At 43.1% G+C, this 14,691-nt stretch overlaps 1 protein-coding gene and 1 long non-coding RNA gene across 3 annotated transcripts in view; one reads left to right on the top strand and one right to left on the bottom strand.

Moving 5' to 3' along the window:
• Positions 1-1,321, bottom strand: part of VWA8 (von Willebrand factor A domain containing 8) — a 178,181-nt gene extending 176,860 nt beyond the window's left edge. For both annotated transcript variants that reach the window (XM_063392166.1, XM_063392167.1), the window contains exon 1: positions 1,067-1,321. In XM_063392166.1, coding sequence (XP_063248236.1) covers positions 1,067-1,211 — 145 coding nt within the window. In that variant the 5' untranslated portion in view covers positions 1,212-1,321. The remainder of the gene's footprint in view (positions 1-1,066) is intronic.
• A 72-nt stretch (positions 1,322-1,393) lies between these two features.
• LOC134547958 (uncharacterized) lies at positions 1,394-14,186 on the top strand. The gene is made up of 3 exons (XR_010079656.1): positions 1,394-1,507; positions 11,514-11,656; positions 13,032-14,186. It is a non-coding gene; the product is annotated as an uncharacterized LOC134547958 (long non-coding RNA).
• The last annotated feature ends 505 nt before the right edge of the window (positions 14,187-14,691 follow it).

Below are 14,691 nucleotides of genomic sequence, written 5' to 3'. Positions count from 1 at the left end.
GCTTTTGGCATTCATCCTGGGAAGCTTCAGTTACCACGGGCATATGTCACCCTTCCCAGACACCACTTCTGCTCCGCACGGGCCCATCACCTGTCTCAAAGGTCACCAGAGGATATCCCAGGCCAGTTCAGGTCATCCTTCCTGGCATCTGCAGGCTCAAGGTCGAGCCTCTATCTCATGACCACATGCTGCCGGCACACGCAGACACGCCCCAGCCCTGGCAGCCCCGACACAAACACCGAGGCTCTGCCCAGCCGCAAGGGAAGCCCTGGGATGCAGAACAGAGAGCAGGGCACGGTGTGACAGACGCTCTGCAGAGCGGGGTGGCTCTCACAGGCACGGCCTGCAGGGCTGCCCCCTGCCTCACCGTGGCTGAAGCACTCGGACCAGGAGCTACCAGGAGCCACAGTAGGCGTCCCTGCAAGCCTGTGACTGAACTCTGCCCTTTCCCCTCATGCCAGGTTGGAAAAGACCTCTGAGATCATCTGAGCCCGACCTATGACCAAGCACCACCATGTCAACCAGACCACGGCTCCAAGTGCCATGTGCAGTCAATTTCCTAAACACCTCCAGGGATGGTGACTCCATCACCATCCCTGGGAAGCCCATTACAATACTTAATCACCTCTCCTGCAAAGAAATCCTTCCCCAAGTCCAACCTAAATCACCCCGGCACAGCTTGAGGCTGTGCCCTCTTATCCTGTCAGTTGGTACCTGAGAGAACAGATCGACCCCCACCTGGCTACACCCTCCTTTCAGGGAGTTATACAGAGTGATGAGGTGCCCGCTTGAGTCCCCTTTTCTCCAGGCTAAACAGCCCCAGCGCCCCCAGACGCTCCTCATGGACCTGCACTCCAGACCTCTCGCCAGCTCCGCTGCCCTTCTCCGGACCCCTCCACTCACGCCCATGAGACACGGGGGCGGCAGCGCAGCCTGGACAAGCCCGCAGCCCCCAGGGCGGTGCGGGCCTGCCGGCCTCCCCACGGCCCGCTGGCAGCGCTGGGGCTGTGGCCGGACAGGGGCAGCCCGGGGAGGCTGCGGGGCCGAGACCCCCGGGGTGGGTTACCTGAGCTGTGCAGCGCCCTGACCTCGGAGCGGCCGAACCGCGCCGCGGCCGCGCCGCCGCCCACCACCTGCCGCAGGAGCAGGCGGACCCTGCGCGCAGCGGGACCCCCGGCCCCGCCGCCCAGGCACAGCACCCGCGACGGCATGGAGACCGCGGGGAGACGGGCACAGCGGGGCGGACACACCGGCACCGCCGCGGCCCGGCCGAGCGCGGGGGAAGGGAAGCGCCGCCGCACAAAGTCCCGCCGGAAACCGGGGCCGGGCGGGCGCGGGCCGGCGCCGCCAGGTGCGGGGCCTGCCGGAGCGGGGCCGCAGCCCCTCGGGAGGGTGTGTGGCTAGCTGCGAGGACAGCGTGTTTTCTCTTTATGTGAGGGGGCTGAACTCCACAGCTGGAAACGTTTGAAGCAGCCCGGAGAGCCAGGCGCGGGCAGCGGCGGCTGAGGTGGGTTCGTGCGCCGAAGGTGTTTCCCACCTCTGGTGTCTCCAGTGCCGCTGCGCTCACGGGCCCTCCTGCCCCAGTGCCGGCCTCGCCTGGGGCATTCAGGCATTTCGTACCTCGGGAGGAATTTGAGTTACTCCGGAGTGACGTTTGCCTTAGATGTGAGGTTTTTTTAAAAGGTCGTGTTGCAGAAATAGACTTCAAAAGTGGCTTATTCCAGCTAAAGGTAATGCTCTTGGAGTTATGTGAAAGCTCGGGAGTAAATTTTAGAATAATTTGTGGAGGGCCGAAGCTTTCACGCTAATTAAGCCCAATTCCAAGGAAAATCCAGTTGAGACTTGGATCTCAGCACCAGTAGAAACACGGTGAGGGACCTTTGTGGAAGTAGAAGCCAGAGTGAAGCCACCACCCTTATCAGCTGTACTTCGGGTTTTGGCTGTCTCAGCCAGGAGGATTTTGCTCCTGTAAACTTCCCATTTCCTGCATGTTTCCAGCACTGAACAATTATCCCAAAGAAAAGTCATTAAAGTGGGAACTAAGCATCAGTTTAAACATGGGCAACCTAGACTTCTAAGCCCCCATAAGATATTACGAACTATTGTCTCGTCCTAGTAATTTCTGCAGTTCGGTGTTAGGTGCATTAAACACTTATGAGAGGTGAAATTTCACGATCTTCAGCATTTCCCGTTGGCCAGGGTATTGGTTAGGTATAATTTCTATTCTTAGTACCTTATATAGGTCTGTGAACCTGTTTTCTGGGTCTAAGGCAGGATAAACTAAATTGAAACATCCTTTTATGGATATTGCCCTAATTTCTTGTAAGCTGAAGATCATAAATGCTGGAGGCTAAAGATAGGCTAAGTAACAAGAAGGTCTGCTAGAACAGACTAGAAGGCCAGTGAGGCAAAATAGCAGTGGGATGGTTTATGAATATAACTTAGCAATATGGGATATTAAATTAGAAGACTACATTTTTCCTCTTTGTCATAGCTATATAAAAAGAATAAATAGCAACAGATACACAAGCTATTAAATGCATCACCTGAATGCTGAAAATAAGGAGACCTTTCGGTTTTGTACAGATTGACAGTGTTTGCACAGTAATTTCACACTGTGAACATACAAAGCCTCCTTTACCTCTGTATGTGTGTATATATATGCACCTGTCAAGTGGAATGCTTTAAATTTCAGCCCTTTCTGAGTCATGTATCTATAAAATGTTTTGCTTTTTAAAGCATTGTCTTAAAATTCTGAATTAATCAACTTTTCCAAAACTTCGAATTCAGCCTGGAGGTCAGCCTCCAATTTCCCATCTGCAGCAAGAGGAAACTATACTTACTGATTTTCAAAATGTTGCAGTGAAAGATATAATGGAAACATTGTTATCTCTGTGCATAATTATGGATGTGGTAATTTTGTTGCATGTATACATATATACACAAATACTCAGATGGCAACTTGAATGTTGCACTGTTTTTAGGCCATACACTCAGTCCTGACAGTACTCAAAATTTAATAGTGTGAATGTATAGAATCAAGGTTTTACTTGTATACGTGTGAAATTTTATCTGGCTGTACAATATTAAATTATTGCTGGAGTGTGGCATCCGTCTCACTTGCTAATCTTAACTGATGCATACAGGCTTTACATATCTGGTACTTGCTCAATCCTCTCTGTGGAAAGCGTGATTCCATCAGTGGTTCGGTGCTGTCATGAAGTGGAAGGATTTAGCAGCCTGCATCTGGTGTGTTTGTGAAGGCTTTCAGCTAGATTTACAGCTCCGGTAACAAACAGCAATTTCATATTTTCATTCCCTGACTTAACAGCACTCTTATTTGGAATGTCAAGTTTCTTAACAAAAATTCTTTTCCTTTGATTAAATAGAAAAGAACTTACTCCGAAGAGTGAGAACTCTAAAAGCATCCCTCTGAGTTGACAGTTTCCAGACTATTCTCTCTAGTAGCTGTCAAGTACTTTGCTGTGTAGCTCTAGCTGCAAGACTAAATTAGACACAGGTGCAGACTGTAGAGAACAATGCATCATCTCTGCCTAGTTGTAGCCAGGTCTCCTACACAAGAACAGAGAAGCTGAGATTAAATCCTGGCTTCATCTGAACTTCATAGGAAATCTCCCACTGAATGCACTGAGGCCTGAATTTTACAGAAATGGTCTGGCTGGACTGCAGTAATAGGAGTAGGTCAGTCTTCATTTACTGTTAAAGCTTGGTCTAGAAGGTAGGTCTAACATCAAACTCCTTTGAAACCATGTCCAAAAAATGTGAAGAACAAAAAAAGGGAAATCTCTTTGAATTCAAACAATTCCCTAGTGGTGTGGGTTAATATCTGGTGATACTAACTGAGAAAGTCAAACCATTGAGGCAGGCCTTGTTTACCATTATTTTTTCTGAGATCAAGAGGATACTTCTGTAGAATGTCTTTCCAGTTAGGCAAAATTAGTTTCCTTGGATTAAAACTTAGAGTTGTTCTCCCAAATTAGCTGTAGCCACTGATGTCTTGCTTTAGATAGTATATGTAGAGAGAGCCAGACTTGTTTTCTTCTGTTATGTATCAATTTCGAACAAATATAACTATTATTTCCATGGAACCACTCTAATTCACCATAGTGAGTCTTTGGTATACTAGAAGGTGCTTCTCTTGTATGAAAATGATTTGTAACAATAGAAATCAAATAAAAATGGAAATGCATAGCTGTTTCTTTGTTGACTTGAATCCTAAATTTGTCCCCTAGTTTAATCCAAGTTGATATAAAAAAAGAAATGGATCCACCAATAAGATATGAAGATTCAAATGTAAAGGGTCTTATGTCCTAGTTCTTGCTAAACTGACAGTCAATTTCATTCATTGTCTTTCTCTGTATCTAATGGTTATTAGAATAGCCACCTCTTTCTTCTGTACTCTTATAAGCAAGAGTCAGTGCTACAATTCATTCTGTGAATGATGTTTATGATAGATTTTCCACCCTAGAATGTATAATTACTACCTTCGTAGTTAAGGATTGAAAGATTTTTGCTGTCTGTCTGTATGGCAAAATCCTTCAAGAAATTCAAACCCACTCTATTAAAATCCACTGCATTAGCTTTCTTGGTATCTGTTCAGACCCCTCGGTCTCTTGAGTTTTTCTCTGCTGTTTGCACTGTTACACTGTACTAAAACAGCGAGTAAGGATAAAGTCATTATTGTTTTTTTTTAAGAAATAATGACATGGAGGTAAGGAGATTCTTGTCACCTGATTGCTGAGTAGAAGGTTGACCTCATAGTCTCTGGCTGCTTGGAGGTACATTTCTTGAAGATCAGTATTACAGCCAGAAAGCCTGTATTTATTTTTCTTTTAAGGAATACAGAAGGTAAGGGAAATGAGAATTCTGCTGAGTGGTAGTGCACATTTGAGTATGTGTTACGGTATAAATGCTTAGAGAGTATAAAGGCCATGAGTGATAGCATCTGTAATTTCTTATGCCAAACTCCATCTGTTTTCAGTAGTTTGTTACTCCACCATTCTTTAATAATTTGGGCAGAAATTTCTCATGCTGGATTTCTGCCGCAGGCAGAATGCTTCTTTTGAAAACTTGAACAAAAATAGCATAGCCACTTTTCAAAAAAGAAAAGAGAATGTTTTACTGAGGAACAGCTATAACCCCTATGTGACTGGGAAGGCTGCATGGCTAAGCAGCCACATCACCTGAAGGAAATGCTTACTGCTTTCCCTGGTCTTATTGGAGAGTGGAGGGGAGAATGAAAATTAAAATCATTATCCTGCTTGATAAATCTGCATCTGGTTTTACCCACATGAAAACAGTTCTAAAATGAGATACTTCACCATACATGAGCTTTAGATCAAGGAGCAGGTCAACATATTCTGTTTATGTGAAGGATGATCTACAAGAAGACTGCACTGGTTGAGCCAGACTTCCCTCTCTTATTTCTCCTTCATGACTGGAGAGCACTGCAAAGACACTCTCTGATGTACTTTCTGTTCTTCTTCAGAGTAGAAGGATTAGGAGCCAAGCCTAAAGGGACAGTTAGAAAATGGTGAATTAGGCACGAGGAACCTGAAGAGGAAGAGAGCAGGGGAGCATGAAAACTGCATGGATGTTGGGTGAGAGTAAAAAGTTATCACAAAAACACAAAATAAGCTAAGTTGGAAAGAGCCCTCAAGGATCATCAAGTCCAACTACCTGTGCTGCACAAGACATCCACAAGTGTCACATGATGTGCCTGAGAGAGTTGTCCGAACACTTCTTGAGCTCTGCCAGGCTGGTGCTGTGACCACTTCCCTGGAGAGGCTGTTCCAATGCCCAACCACCCTCTGGGTGAAGAACCTTTTCCTGGTATCCAACCTAAAAGTCCTGTGACAGCTTGTCTTGGTTTGAAAGACAGATATCTGCTAGGAAGGGGCAGGACCTCCTTAGAGATGGAGAATTCAAATTCCTTCCCTCTAAATTATTCTGATTAAAAAAAATTAAAGAAGCTTTCAGACAGAGGTATGGGGGTAGGAATAACAGTTCTTTACTAGTATATATGACAAAACGACAAACAAACAACAACTACAGCATCAATAATAAACAGAACCAAGAACCTTGAGGGCTTTCTTTTACAAAAGCCCAAAGCAGTTTGATCTCGGTGCCCCTGCAGGGCTCCGAGAGGCCGAACTGGAAGGAAGGAAAGTCCCGGGCTGGTGGATGAGATGAGGAGCTCTGCGCTGGCAGCTGGAGCAGCAGGGGTGTCCCGGCAGGGCTGGGCAGTGCAGGGCTACAGAGCAGCAGGGGAACCTCAAAGCTCCGAAGAAGCATCGGCGGTGGGGGGAGAGGCTGGAGAAAGCGAGCTCAGGATTCTTGGGTACACAGCAGATGACGATAGATTTCCTAGGATGAGACAGAGGCAGAGGGCAGCCTGACTGTCTTCCTCAGCGCTGAGAGCAAGAGTGCCTCTCCCTCCCCTAGATCTGTCTTTTTGCCTTTCCTAAAGCTCATCATCTCTCCCCTCTGAGGGACACTCCCAGGGACTCAGAAACAATAGGTGTAGCCTTGTGCTGCTATATCTCTCAAGTACCCCTTTTTGTTCTGACTAAGTAGTCATTAAGGCTTCTTGGAAACTTATGGGAAAAAATTCTGTGAGAAGAAAAAAAACCTAAATCTAACCCCCAACACAGCTTCAGGCCATTCCCTGGGGTCCTGTCACTGGAGATCAGTGCCTGCCCCTCCTCTTCTCCTTGTGAGGAAGTTGTAATCGCAAGAGGTCTCAGTCTCATCCAGGTTGAACAGACCAAGTGACCTCAGCTGCTCCTCATATGGCTTCCCCTCAAGGCCCTTCACCATTGTCACTGGCCTCTTTTGGACACTCTCTAGCAGTTTAATGTCTTTCTTACATTGTGGCATCTAAATCAGCCCCCAGGATTGGAGGTGAGGCTGCCCCAGCTCAAAGCAGAGGGGACAATCCCCTCCCTTGCCCAACTGGCCATGCTGTTCCTGATGCCCCCCAGGAAAAGGTTGGCTCTCCTGGCTGCCAGGGCACTGCTGGCTCCTGTTCAACTTGCCATGGATCAGGACCCCCAGCTCCCTTTCCATAGCCTCTTATTCCTCAGTCTGTCTGTACATCCAGGGTTGTCCCACCCCAGGTGCAGGATCTGACACTTGAACTTGTTGAACTTCATATGGGTTGTCCAGGTCTCTCTGCAGGGCCTCCTGCCCTTAAGGGAGCCTGCAGCTCTTCCCAGTTTTGTATCATCTAAGAAGTTGCTTAGTATCCCTTCCAGTCCTGCATCCATGTCATTTATGAAGATGTTGAAGAGCACAGGGCTGAGGATGGAGCCCTGAGGAACCCCACTAGTAACAGGTCACCAGTCTGATGTCGCCCCATTCACTACAAAATTTTCTTACAGAATTAGTAAGACAACCAGACACTGGGATTTCCTTGGCTTCACAGATATTCATAGATTGATAAAGCCTAGCATGCATTGACAATGCTCATGTATGAGCTAATGGATTTAGGGACTACCTAGCACAGTGTTAACACTTCAGATGTAAGCACTTTAGCAAAGACCATGACCCCTTCAAGAAGAGACAGAAAATCCACACATTGAGATCCTGCTGCTGTCTCACCTCCTGAAGAGGACAGTCCTCCTGCATAGTGACTACTACAATCTGAGGAGCTCAGGGATATGTGTTTTAGAATTATTGACTAATTTAGGTTGGAAAAGACCTTTAGATTGAGTCTATCTGTTAACCCAACACTGCCAAGTCCTAAGCACCACACCTACATGTCTTTTCAGTACCTCCTCCTCCCTGGACAGCTTGTTCCAGTGCTTGTTAACACTTTCTGGAATAAATTTTTTCTAATATTCCAACTAAACCTCCTCTGGCACAACCTGAGGCTGTTTCCTCTTGTCCTATCACTGGTTACTTGGGAGAAGAGTCCAGCCCCCACCTGGCTACGGCCTCCCCTTGGGTGGTTGTAGGGAGCAATAAGGTCTCTCCTGAGCTTCTTTTTCTCTGGGATGAACAACCCCATATTCCTCAGCTGCTCCTCATAAGATGTGCTCCAGACCATTCACCAGCTTTGTTGCCATTCTCTGGACACCTCAATGTCCTTGCTCCAGCACCTCAATGTCCTTCTTGTAGTGAGATACCCAAAGCTGAACACAGGATTCAAGGTGCAGCCTCACCAGTGCCAAGTACAAGGGACAATCACTACCCTGGTTGTGCTGACCGCACTACTTCTGATACATATTAATCATCAATATCAGGTATCACCTCACTTGTGTTTTACTTGATTTATCTGTACTTGCATCAGACATATGGTCACTGGCACTGTGTCTTTCCTGTGTCCTTCATGGCTATTGTGACCCTCTAAAACAAATCTGGTATCGTCTTCACACACCTCAACACTGGTGTTATATGGTGTTAACATCTGCCAAATTAACTTCACTGGTTTGTATTTAGTGTTTGACTTTATAGCTGGAGTGTTACACAACTGTACACAAAGCTGGTTAGTGGAATGGACAGGTACTATCTGGGTAAAATACACTAGTTCCATCCCAGTCTTATGTGCCTATATTCTAAAGCTTTTCCACACACAGCCCACAGCTGAAAGCCAGCCACAAGATGTTAGGAGAGCTGTTAATACATTAAGAGCTAAGCAAAATCTGATCAGTGATTATCTGAAATCTTTATCCCTTTTCATGTTGAAATGGTAGGTTTCCTTTTTCCTTAAGTAATAAACAACTTGACTTTTCCTAATTATTATGTCTCGATGGCTGTCTTCTGTAGACAGCCTTTTGCTGTCTATAGAAGATTGCACAGAATAACCTCCAAAGTGTCACTGGTGGCATGTGCCACTGACCCAACATCATCACTAAAATGCCAGATTTCCTGAAAACAGGAATAACATTGCTCCCCTGTAATTCAGCATCATCCCTGTGAAGCACAGGCTAATTCCATGTATCACAAAGGTTAAGTTTCAATAAACTGTGAGGCAATCTCACAAGCTCATGTCTGCTGTTAATGAATACAGCTTTACCATTCTCTAGCTGCAGAACTTACATTAGTGCAGTAGAGCCTGAGGTCTTTTATGGGGTTTACATATTCCCAAATGGTGAAAATACTTATTGCCTCGTTCCTGAACCTTTGACCTCTCTGTAGGCATTACTTTTATGAAAAATTGTCAACACATCTGGCTGGCCACAGGGCAGAGCTATGAGTGGCACACAGTGAAATATTTACTCCAGAATGAAAGCCGAGGTGAGCACCCAACTGTTCCATTTAGACATTAATATCCCAAGTCCTTGCTTAAGCGAGCTGCCAGTGAATTCCCTGCTGGCATATGTTCTGGGTCCATCTAACAGGAGAGTTCACACTCAGCAGCCTGACCCCTCGACCTTGTCAATGTAAATAAATGACACAAAATTGTGACTTCTGTGCTGCCGTCTGTGGAAAGGGGCATTGTGGCCTGCATGTCATGACTGCATTAGCATTACATGAACACAGAATGAAAACCTTCACAGGCTATACATGTATGAAAATGTAGATTTAAAACAGCTCTAAATGACCTGGTATGAGATTTCAAGTCCCACAGAGTTGTATTAATATAATCTCTTGAGTTTAATATAAATTTGAATGAATGAGGTTACTTTTTTTCTGGGAATTTTAAACTGAAAATTGATTAAATGTGTTTTTAAAGAATGGCCTAAAAATTTGTAAGAAATTAAAAGAAAAGAAAAAGCCAAGCCAGCTGTCATGAGGCCATAACAGGATTTTCTTTCTAAAAGAAAAGACCTTGAAAATGTTTGTCATTCATCTCTCAAAGTCTACATCTGTAATGAAGTACAATCTTTACTTTCTTAGGACAAGACTATTTAACATAGGTCCTCCAGGGAAACTCCAACTTCACTTAGAATTCTCTTAGTGTTTTTACTTCAGCAGTATTATCTTTTACACAATAGGCAAAGACCTTTAATAATCTGATTGTTGTTTCAATTCTTTGTTTTACTTTTCCATTACGTTCAGATGAAACAGTTCAAACTGAAAATTAGAGACATTAACTGCATGAACCAATGATAGATTCCAAAAGAAGAGGCAGGAGATAGAAAAACCTCTTTCTTTTTAGGGCAGCAAGAATTTCAATGTGTGTTGGGAATGAAACTTACTTTCACTGGTTCTCTTTGATGTACTATAGCTAGCTATATAGTTTTATCAGACAGTCTGTCTGGGAAGATTCAATTTTATGACAAGTGAAAGAAATGGGAAAATGGGAATTATGAGGAGATTAAACTGCCTCTATTGGTTAGCTCATACATTAGGAGGTGGATTTCTTTCCTTTGTTTTACAAGTGGCTGTATGGTAAAATAAAGACTTTTAAAGTCCATAATGGAACCTCTTAAATAAGAAAATACCTCAAATTCCTCTGAATGTATTTTCAGAATTGAAATATTATATCTGTCTAAGTTGGACAGACTAACCCAACCCATCTCAACTTTCACTTGCTGTCCTCAGCAATGCTCTTTTTCTGTCCTAATATCTTAAATGGATTAATGTTCTAAGAATGCTTAAATGGGATTGTAGAGCTTATGTTGGGACAATATTCCTCTTCATTGACATATTCACTTGGAACAATATTCCTCTTCATTGACAATTTTTCTCTCAGTGTTCATTTTTTGTTCTTTCTGAAGGTCAGTTTAAGGACATCTTACAAGCCTTGCCTCCATTTCTATTCTTATTTCCTTGCTTCATAGTGTGCTATGAAGTAGTTCAAGAGCAGCACAAACCACTTCAGATGCAGTTTTGTCTTGAAAAGCTCAGAATTTGAGGGCTTAAGCTAGTTTTCATGCAACTAGACAGTCACACTTTGATTTCAAAGAAAGAGTACAGTTATTCAAGTGGGTAGGCGTTAGTAGAATCGGTCCAAGGAGAACAATTACACAAGCTCACAGGAGAGAGGATTTTTTTTGTTAAAACTTGAGAGTGCTTTGGCTGTGTTTTCTATTGCACAGAGTGGCTGACAATCTAATTACCACTATGTTGTGTGCTATAGAAGTAGGGAGTACAGTAGGTAAGGAAGGGAAGGTACTAATGCTCTCTTACACAATTTTTCAATCCAGATCAACCCCTGAAATCCCTTCCCAAGCAGATGTAAAAAGGGGAGTGGGAATGTACATGAGCTCCTCTCTCCACTCACTAAGCTAGTGCAAGATGAATCAGCTCACTGCCATGTGAGGGAACAGGCCCAAGTAAAAGTGTGGTGGCTTAGCATCTCAGTATGCAGGAGCTTGACAGTGAGATTTTTTGCTATTGTTCTTGATTATTATTCCCATAAGTGTTGGAAGGGATTTGAAGAAGGGAAGATAGGAGTCCAGTGAACAGGGAACAAATAAACCTAGGTGTAACTTCACAAGTAGTTATGAAGTGCAGCTCACACCACTTATCTAACTTCAGATTTAATTGTGCAGCTATTTGCTTAATTACAACAGAATCTATTTTATGTCCTACTTGAACAGCAGTGCTATCTGGGATGAGCACAAAAGGAAAGAAAATCAACAGTATAATTTGGATGTATTCATAGGAAGAAACTTCTGCTCTGGAAGAGTCGTGCCCCTTCAGACACAGCAGTACCAGTGATCATGAGATTTTCCATCTTCAGGTCTGTGTTTGTAAACCCAAAACCTTTTCTTTGCCTATAAAATACAGCAGTCACAAAGATGTTTGGCAGCCTGTGCTAATACTAATAGTATTCAGCAACCATTCAACTATCAATTCTTATTTGCTTCTTCCATTCCCACCTTCTCTTTGCCAAGTCCTCTTTTTTGGCTGCCCTATCTTTCGTAGTGTAAGATCTTTGAGGCAGGAAATAAGCCTTTTTGCTGTGGTTTATAGATGTTAAACACAGAAGGGCTCTGATCCACCACAGAAACACTAAGATTGTAATGCAGATGATACAAATAAGCCCAAGACAGATTCTGTGTTGGTTATAATTAAATATATTTTCCCCCGAATTACATATGTATCCTTTGAAAAATAAGACGAGTCCACTTTGTCTTATATTCATCAAGCAATAGAATATATTGATGTTGCTGAAAGATTATACTTGCTGGAGGCTTAGACAAGGCATTCCATATTTATGACATGATTTAACTGTGCCTAGATTTATTTTGTTTCACCAGGTCCTAATTTAGACCACTTAAAAGTCTGCTTTATGTAGGCCTCTACTGATCCAGTCCCTGAACTCATCTAAAAGACAGAAGAATGATTAAAAAGCAATACAGTATAATTGTATTCTTTTTAGATGAGAAGAGGATTGAGAATACTTTGCATGAATTGTAGCCCAGACAACTGATACCTGGGGCAATAAGAACAAATATAAGTTTAAATGATGCAGTCATCAGGAATGAAAAAGAGTAATTTCTGTGTATAGATTATTCAATTATTATAATAACATTATAGCCACACAATACCAGAGATGGAAAAATTAAAAATTGAAAATTAAGCATCTGCTGACACACAAAAGAGGTAATCCACTAGAGGGAGACAAACTGAAGAAACCATTGCAGTTGACATCACCAAAATTGAGTGGACAAACAGGAAAAGTGTTTAGACAACTAAATATAGCAAGCTTTTTTCTTTTCTTTTCTTTTCTTTTCTTTTTTTCTTTCTTTTTTTTTTTTTTTTTTTTTTTGTGCATGTGTATGTAAGTAAATCAGCATTTTACTTCTCTTACTTCCTTGTCAATATCAGGAAATGTGGAATTTAACGGTAATTTCTTGCCAAGTGTGTTAGCCCAGGCAAAAAATTCCTGCTAAAAATATGGCATCTCTATTTCACAAACCCTATTGCTTGGTTCTGTAAAGATTTCTCATTATTAACAAATCCACAGGAAAGAGCCATCATTTGGATTCTTTCTGTTTCTTGATGGAAGAACTGTATAGTGCAAAATATGTTTAATGATAGCAGTATTTCAGATTCTTTTTATAGCTCCCAGGGTTTGTAAACATTCATTTAGCAATCTTTTAATTCAACAGGTTGATCAACATACAAAGTCCTCTTGACAAGCAGGTGAAATAAAGGATTTTAGTACAAGACTGACAAACACATAAAGTTGGTCTGTCCCACTTTATGTGGTGGATTGACCTTGGTCAAGTGCCAATACTTACACAGATGCTTGTTTATTCCCTGTTTCATGTGAGAAGGGAATAAGTGAGTGGCTGTGTGGGTGTTCAGGTGTTGTCTCAGGTTCACTCACTACAGTCCTCTCAGACCCAGTACAAAAGGCTTCCTCATCTCAACGAGGTTTTGATGCTTTCCGTGGTGACAGTGCATATCCTGGGTTGCCTAGTATTGCTCTAACACGAGCAAATAGAAACGTCACCAAAGTTTGAGCAGCCAGCAGAAGGTCCACCTCATACTCAGGGAAAAATCCAGATACCTGAAAGGACACTTCCTCTTAACTAAGGCAGGTAAGGTTCAGATGAATTGTTACTTTGAATCATCTGTTTCCTTCTGATGGGAACTTTGCCTCCCTAGCTCAGTGCTAAGTGGGGTATTTCAGACACCCAAAGACATGTGAGGTGAAGCCAAGTAACTACTTACACCTTTGTCTGATTTGAATTGCTCTTTTTTGCATGCCTTTTAAAACCTCTTCAGTTGTGACAATAGACACGCCCTGTATTCTAGTTCCCCCTTATCCCAGAATTAAAGATTATCTCCTACTTTTGTTTTTATATCTTCAGTATTTTTTCCTGTGTTCTGACACTATTTTTAATAATACATACCACTTTCTTCAGTAGCAGTTATTACATATATTAGCTGTAGCTGTACTGGTTCAGCTGTAGGTTGAGAAGGCCCAGCAAAAGAAAAATGCTGAAAATTCATCTGTGACCTGAGCTAAATTTTCTCATGTTTCTATGCTTACTTCCCCATTTCATAGCTAATCACCATATGTAGCTCAAAGTATTTCCACTCCTCTCCCTTTGCTAATGAAAAGAATATTTTTTGTTGAGGAGCAGAAGGAAAACTTTCCTTACTTGTTTGTAAGGACAAGATACCGATACTGTCCCACTTCTGTCCAAAGAAATGTAATAAAAATGGATTTTTTGTTTGAGACAATTGTTTTTTGTTTTGTTTGTACAATTGTTTGTAACTTTTAGAGAATTTATTTTCATTGGGGTTTTTTGGCACAACTGGAAGCCCTAAAGTTTTGAAGAATTGGAACTTTGCTCAAGAGGAGTTCAGCAACACCATTGCATGGCTAAATATGCCCTCCTATATTTTATATCCTTCCTTCCTTCCTTCCTTCCTTCCTTCCTTCCTTCCTTCCTTCCTTCCTTCCTTCCTTCCTTCCTTCCTTCCTTCCTTCCTTCCTTCCTTCCTTCCTTCCTTCCTTCCTTCCTTCCTTCCTTCCTTCCTTCCTTCCTTCCTTCCTTCCTTCCTTCCTTCCTTCCTTCCTTCCTTCCTTCCTTCCTTCCTTCCTTCCTTCCTTCCTTCCTTCCTTCCTTCCTTCCTTCCTTCCTTCCTTCCTTCCTTCCTTCCTTCCTTCCTTCCTTCCTTCCTTCCTTCCTTCCTTCCTTCCTTCCTTCCTTCCTTCCTTCCTTCCTTCCTTCCTTCCTTCCTTCCTTCCTTCCTTCCTTCCTTCCTTCCTTCCTTCCTTCCTTCCTTCCTTCCTTCCTTCCTTCCTTCCTTCCT

The sequence above is a fragment of the Prinia subflava genome, chromosome 3 (assembly GCF_021018805.1).
Source record: "Prinia subflava isolate CZ2003 ecotype Zambia chromosome 3, Cam_Psub_1.2, whole genome shotgun sequence".
Lineage (NCBI taxonomy): Eukaryota > Metazoa > Chordata > Aves > Passeriformes > Cisticolidae > Prinia > Prinia subflava.
This window is presented reverse-complemented; position numbering and strand designations above follow the sequence as displayed.